Source organism: Cicer arietinum, chromosome 1 (assembly GCF_000331145.2).
Source record: "Cicer arietinum cultivar CDC Frontier isolate Library 1 chromosome 1, Cicar.CDCFrontier_v2.0, whole genome shotgun sequence".
Lineage (NCBI taxonomy): Eukaryota > Viridiplantae > Streptophyta > Magnoliopsida > Fabales > Fabaceae > Cicer > Cicer arietinum.
The window spans coordinates 14,495,970-14,503,803 of NC_021160.2; the positions used below are offsets into that span (position 1 = coordinate 14,495,970).

At 29.7% G+C, this 7,834-nt stretch overlaps 1 protein-coding gene across 1 annotated transcript; it reads right to left on the minus strand.

Annotated features, from left to right (window-relative positions):
• Positions 1 to 2,512: 2,512 nt before the first annotated feature.
• On the minus strand, positions 2,513 to 6,617 carry LOC101505484 (uncharacterized). The gene is made up of 7 exons (XM_004488001.4): positions 6,484 to 6,617; positions 6,271 to 6,398; positions 6,089 to 6,171; positions 5,187 to 5,308; positions 4,205 to 4,369; positions 3,615 to 3,708; positions 2,513 to 3,019 (listed from the first exon to the last, which is right to left on the minus strand). Exons 1-7 carry the CDS (start codon positions 6,506 to 6,508, stop codon positions 2,818 to 2,820), a joined length of 819 nt encoding a protein of 272 aa, XP_004488058.1. The 5' UTR covers positions 6,509 to 6,617; the 3' UTR covers positions 2,513 to 2,817.
• Between the last annotated feature and the right edge of the window lie 1,217 nt (positions 6,618 to 7,834).

Consider the following 7,834-nt stretch of genomic DNA (forward strand, 5'->3'; position numbering starts at 1 on the left):
TTTAGTCTCACAAAAATTAATCTATTGGCAAAAACAATTAAAGTTTAACCCGTTTTACATATTTACAATTAATACAAGTCATTATTCGGGTATTTATTTTATAATGGTATTGTCAGTGTAAAACTTGTATGATTTACACGGACAGTTCACCTTCCTTTATCCATAAAAATTAAAGAAATGTTAACAAATACGTTTGAAACACTTGTTAAAATATTAAAAGTGAAAATTTAATTTTGAAAGCAGTACATTTAACTTCTTGAAAATTTAAAACTTTATCTTTTTTATACAATACTTTACTTTTATTTCTTTTTTATTTTCTTAATAAATACCCTAAGAACATGCACTTGTTAGCATGATCCAAAAAACTATTCTAAAATAATTGACACTTTTAATTTTTAAAATGATATTAATTTTTTTTTAATATGCTCTCTAATTAATACTTCATGTACCACTTCCAGTTCAATACCTCTATTTTATTTTTATATTTTTCTTCTTAATATACTAGTGAAATAGTTAATCCTCTCTTTTATTTTTATAGACTATCATATAATCTGTTTGTTTAAAGAAAAATATCCTCTCTAATAGCAGGTAACAAACTTTAATACATCTAGTTTATATTTTTTTTCACATTCATGCAATCTTACACAAAATATTTTCTTGCTATTTACTGCTCTTAAATAATAAGCAAAACAAAGTATATATTTATCAAAATTTGGATTAAATATATGTATTCTTTTTATTTATATTTAAATTTGAATGCAATATATAATTTTAGATCTCAACTCATAATTTCATTTTTAGAAATTCGTACAAATTTTATGTAATTTGAATTCGAGTAAACTTTAAGTGGGAACTTTAGATTTTTTTTTTTTTTTGATAAAAAAATTTAGGATCAATAAATGATGTCTAAGAGATCGGAAAGACATTAAAGTTCAGAGTAATAACAAATAAATTTATATTTACTTTACTCTAATGGTATTAGTGGAGAAAAGAACTCGTAAATCTATAAATTGAAATTATATTTTCAAATATTGATTATGCCCCTAAATTTTAATTAATCTGTAAATAGATATTAATTTTTAGATAATTTGCAACTGATGACAATAGCTGTTTGCTTTCCTTTAAGATGTGTGCTTAGGTCAAGAAAGCCTGATATTATAGATTAATAGTTGTTTATCCACTTTCAATGTTTATTAAAAATGTGGGGGAAAAAATTACTGGATTGGAATTTTTGATAAATCATTAATTTTCATTTTTTTTTTTTTACTATTGAATTGTATTTTTTCACTATTAAATCCTAGAATCCTATAAAAATGCTGAGAATTATGGGGCTAAAAATCACCCACCTTATTGATTTCATATTGGTCCAACTTAATGTGTTTAATGGCCCATTAACAGTGCCAACATCTTATGTTCAAAACAAATTTTCCATTACGTGGACTCAAATAAATAATATCAGTTTGGAAGATTATTTTCCCACCTCAAATACACTTTAAAAATACACATCCGAAAAAAACAATTTATTTTATCCTTCGAATAAATACTTTTTCCCTGTAAATATGTACTTTGGAACGAAACTGTGATTCTTTTAGAAACAGAGTTAAGAAAAACTCTTAAGAGTTTTCAATTCCTTGATCACATCACAGGTAAAAAAATGCATAATTTTGAGTGAGCCTCGATAATTTGAGACGAAAAATAGAACTTTTCGGATACAACATCATTATTCAGGATTATTTTAAGTGTCTATCTTTTACTTCTATAAAAGAAGTATCCAAACAATTTTTTTTTAAATATTTTATTGATAAAGCTGATCTATATATTTTTAATTCTTTTAAACTTTTAATTAAAAATTAATGCCATTTTGACTTGTATCCTCCTCTTTAGTCTCTTGTAGTCCAAGGATAGAAAATACAAGTTTAAATTCCAATTTTTCATATCTCCAGTTTGGTTCTTTTATGTTATCTCATTCTCAGTTTTGATCTCTCTATTTTTAAAGACTATTTTGGTCCCTCAATTTTAAAATGTCAAACTTTTGCCCCACTTATATACTAAAAATGCATAAATGAAATAAAATGAATTTCAATAATTTGACAAGTAAAATGGTTATGTGGCAACTCAATTGATGTCATAATAGTGTCTAGATGGATATCACATAACAATTAACTTCAAAAAAAAATATTAATCTATATCACTAAAACAATCGAAGTTGACATAAGACACTTAGGTAAATTTTAACTTTAATAACTTAATTTCATGTCATCAATTGAGTTGTCACATAAGTATCTTACTTATCAAATCATCAAAATTCAGCCTCAAAATAGTTAGGTGAATAAAAGTTAAACATTTTTAAATTAGGAGACTAAAATCGTGAGAATTAATAAATAAATATGAAAATCGTGAATAAAACAAAATAGAGAAACAAAAGGTGAAACTAAACAAAAAAAAGTTAGTATAGAAGCAATAGTTTGTAGAACAAACCACAGCCATGCATGGGATGCTTTAAGAATCAATATAAATTCTACAAAGATAACTTTTACTGAAATTATATTGATTTATCTTGTCAAATGTACATACTGATCTGTCCATGTAAAGGTAAATATGCCATGAAATGTAATTTCATCATAGATCAACATAGTTTTCCCTTTTCCAATATCTCCAAGACTCCAACTGGATTTATTTACCATGAGGAAGGTGTTTGTATTAACAGAGTAATTTGCTTAAGCATCCATAATCAGTACTATCAAATGAAGGTTGATACAAAAATTACAAATGATGGTGGCAAATATTATTTGGAAAACAAAAATAACAAGAACAGACCTAGCTAGCAGTACCCCTGTTCTGGTCAACGGTTTCCTTGATGAAGCTCACAACAACTGAGGATAACTCATTTTGATTATTAGTGTATGCATGATCAGCTCCTTCAATGATATGCAACTTGTGGTTTGGTATAATCTTCGAAAACTCATGTGCATCTTGAACGGGGATAATTTCATCGAGTGAACCGTGAATTGTAAGGACCCTATAATATGTGATTTAGTTTGAAATTAGCACATCTATGCATCAAGAAAACTAATCCAAGGTAACTGAGATCCATTTAAGAGATTGCATCTCCCAACATATATTTTTCTATACACAGTTACACACTAGTCAGAGATCAAAACCCTGCTAAATGGTTAAGGATCTCAAGTATCTACCACTTATAGAAGTCGCACACAAAGGAAAACGTAAATATAAAAGATTTCATTAATTTTCAATTCTCTGAAGAAACTTGAAAATCTTGAAAGAATTATTGCATGTGTTAGTTACAATGATTACTTTGAAAACACTCCAGATAGGTTAGTTATTAAAATCTAATTTTGTTAAAAGATTACTTGATAAATATTAGTTTTTTCAAAAAATAGGGAAATGTTGTAGTTAAACTTTCTTCGAAATTGGACTTAATGGCTATGAAAGAATAATTTTAATTGAGAGAGAGAGAAAGATCATTCTTTTTATTGGTTCTATTATAGAAAAACTTATGTGATACTCTAACATCTACACATGCTTGAACAACAAAGAAATGTAGCTAGAAGCAAAAGGCTGCACCAGAAGGGATCAAGCAGCTTTCCACTGACCTGCATTCTTTGTCAATCTGAAGGCATGCTTCATGCGTATTTGTACCCAATCGATCCATCAAACTTTCCTCAGTCACACGGTAATCAAGACTTCCTACAACAGTAGATGTCCTCAAACGATCACTTTATAAATAATATAGTAATCTATGCAGTACCAACACTTCAAATAGAAAGCTTTTTTGATGCCCGACAAGTGTTAGTATCTGGCGCTGACAAGACACCTACGCATGTAGTTTCATTTTTCAAATTGGTATTGGTGTCAACGTGTCAGTGTCAGTCTCGTGTCCGATGTGTGTGCTTCATAGATAGTAAATGAGTGCATATGCATGTCGAGATAGAAACAAATAACTAGAAAATTTTCATTATCAACGATAAAAATTGTGCTTGTTGAAATCTGTCTAAAGTTCTATACTCAAGTCATTTTCGGTTATTGAACAAGATAGTTCACGATTAATGCCTAGCTGGAACTTAGTGCTTGTGATACTTGTAATCCTCAGTTCCAAGTTTTCGTATAAACTCATGCAGAAAGCAAAACAAGCCATGGTGCAGCAATAGGGCCATTGTAAAATAAGCCCAAGTAAAAGATTTACCTGACCTCTTCTCCACATCGATGAAACCGTCCTTCTTAATTCTTTCCAAATAATCTTTGCCGAGGCGTTCTTCAATGCCTGCCTTCAGATCATAACGTCCAGAGAGGTTGACGACAGTTTTAATGTCATGATATTTTGAAGCATACAGAAGCACTGCATCACCTCCTGCATCAGGACACAAACAATTACTAACAATGTCACCAATCGCAAAAAATATCGGTTTGTTCAAATTCCACTACCTCACTATTTCACAACACTTTTGTACTAAATAGCGTATCGTAGAACAATAGTGATTTTCTGGAATTCTACTATGCTATGACAGCTATTTGACAACACTGATTACTAATAGTTCAGTTATCCTAGCAAACTTTGGGGTAAATAAAAGATATAAGAAATTTGAGAACATGGATTGGTCACAAGCTACACTGACAAGTCAGCTTACAAGAACTAAAGATGAAATGTCAGACACCTAATTAAAATTGATTTTTTTTTTCATGAACCTTAGTCATCACGTATATGCACATCAAATACCTGGTGTAAGAAATATAACAGAGATCTAGAGAATACCTATATTCATATAATACTGTTTCACAAGTAACAACTATGTTAAAATGAAAGATAGTGGTCAAGTTCATTTTTAGCATTGTTTTGCATAGGTTTTTTTTGTTTTTTTGTCAAAAAATAAAAATAAAACTAATCTAATGCTAGAAGTTTGGATAGGCAATACCAATTAGGTGTTATATATCAGTTAAATTAAGCTTATTCCTTCAAGGTTGCAATCTTAACATCCAAAAGCATGGTTGACATAAAATTATTTTGGCAAGGACAGTTATCATCATAATAGTATAGTAAGGAAAATGATCAAGAAACGATTATATAAATTGGCGCATACTGTCATATATCCAAAAGCATATCTAGATATACCTTAACTTTTCTATGTTGGTAGAAATATTTCCTAATATAAGCAAACAAATCAACATACCTTTACTATGTCCAACAATTGCACGGATTACTCGATTTGATTCACGGAAATGTTGAACAACGGCATGTAAATCATCCACCTCTGTCCAATAGTTACCATATTGAAACGAACCTTCGCTTTCCCTTGAAGAAAAACAAACTAGCTAAAGTTAAAACAAAGCAAAGGTAATGATGAAGACAAGATATCAGAAACTTAAGTACATATAACTGTGTAATTGAAGAAAACACCACACAAATAACATCAAGCAAAGGAGTTCAATATTTGGGAATTCTCAAGAAGAAACAGTGACAGAATCAGGTCTTAGAAGATTACCATCTAGTACCATAATAAAATTAGTCGGTGATAGTGTAATACAACTAAACCTATGTTTGGTTCTACGTTTAGACCTCCCAAAATCACGTTTGAGTTAGTCAAATGTGATTTGACAATAAATTGTTATGTTTGGCTTTCAGCATCATAATTGATTCTAGCCCCAAAATCAATTCAACCTAAAACCTAAAATTCCTAGCTTCTGCAGTAACATAGAATCATTTCTTTATTGACATATGCGCGCATACAAAAGCAATTATGATCCAAACTATCTAAATGTGAATTGATAAAAATCACTTTTTCCATGAATGTATCCAACCATAAATAACTTTATGTTTTAATCTCTTTCAATCAAAATCAATTTTATAACATCAGATCAATCAAAAACTCAATTTTCATCACTGCAGGCCATCTGAGTATATTTGATTCTATTCTATCTAGTATAACTCAACTTATAACACTAGGTTTTATAGTTTGGATTATTTAACATAAGATAAGATAATCTCAATTCCATCATAACATAATCAAACAATCAAATAGTCAAAATCAATATTAAGTTAATATGGTTGTGTTCTCCATCATAATGAACTTACCCATTTCCAGAAAAGTCAAAACGGAAAGAACTAATTTCTGCATTTTCCAATGCAACAGCAAGGTTCACTATAAGATTGATATCCTAAAATGAAAACAAAATAAAATAAAATAATCAATGAAAATAACGAGGTAAAGGAATTTATGCATACATTTATTTAAGTAAAAATAAAAAGAAACAAACTTTAGAGCATCTAAAACCATGACACAAGATAACAATGTCAGTGGTTCCTGTTCCAGATTGATGCAATATGCCAACGAGTTTTTCACCGTGTTTGTTGGGTATTATGATTCTCTGATGATTCTGAATAGCTGAAAAAGAAGCAAATGAGATATTGATCAATCATCAATTTTCTCTTTTTGTTTGAAAAATTAAGAATGAATGTTGGAAACTAACATGAGTTTGGTGCAGCTAGGGACATGTTCACTTCACTCTTGTTGGGTTGCGTTTGTGATTTGTTGCCTGCAAATGCGAACACTGCAAAAAATTGGATCCGTGGACAATTCGATAAATTTAGTGTGTAATTGAAGAAAACACCACACAAATAACATCAAGCAAAGGAGTTCAATATTTGGGAATTCTCAAGAAGAAACAGTGACAGAATCAGGTCTTAGAAGATTACCATCTAGTACCATAATAAAATTAGTCGGTGATAGTGTAATACAACTAAACCTATGTTTGGTTCTACGTTTAGACCTCCCAAAATCACGTTTGAGTTAGTCAAATGTGATTTGACAATAAATTGTTATGTTTGGCTTTCAGCATCATAATTGATTCTAGCCCCAAAATCAATTCAACCTAAAACCTAAAATTCCTAGCTTCTGCAGTAACATAGAATCATTTCTTTATTGACATATGCGCGCATACAAAAGCAATTATGATCCAAACTATCTAAATGTGAATTGATAAAAATCACTTTTTCCATGAATGTATCCAACCATAAATAACTTTATGTTTTAATCTCTTTCAATCAAAATCAATTTTATAACATCAGATCAATCAAAAACTCAATTTTCATCACTGCAGGCCATCTGAGTATATTTGATTCTATTCTATCTAGTATAACTCAACTTATAACACTAGGTTTTATAGTTTGGATTATTTAACATAAGATAAGATAATCTCAATTCCATCATAACATAATCAAACAATCAAATAGTCAAAATCAATATTAAGTTAATATGGTTGTGTTCTCCATCATAATGAACTTACCCATTTCCAGAAAAGTCAAAACGGAAAGAACTAATTTCTGCATTTTCCAATGCAACAGCAAGGTTCACTATAAGATTGATATCCTAAAATGAAAACAAAATAAAATAAAATAATCAATGAAAATAACGAGGTAAAGGAATTTATGCATACATTTATTTAAGTAAAAATAAAAAGAAACAAACTTTAGAGCATCTAAAACCATGACACAAGATAACAATGTCAGTGGTTCCTGTTCCAGATTGATGCAATATGCCAACGAGTTTTTCACCGTGTTTGTTGGGTATTATGATTCTCTGATGATTCTGAATAGCTGAAAAAGAAGCAAATGAGATATTGATCAATCATCAATTTTCTCTTTTTGTTTGAAAAATTAAGAATGAATGTTGGAAACTAACATGAGTTTGGTGCAGCTAGGGACATGTTCACTTCACTCTTGTTGGGTTGCGTTTGTGATTTGTTGCCTGCAAATGCGAACACTGCAAAAAATTGGATCCGTGGACAATTCGATAAATTTAGTGTATTTTGAGAAAAAATT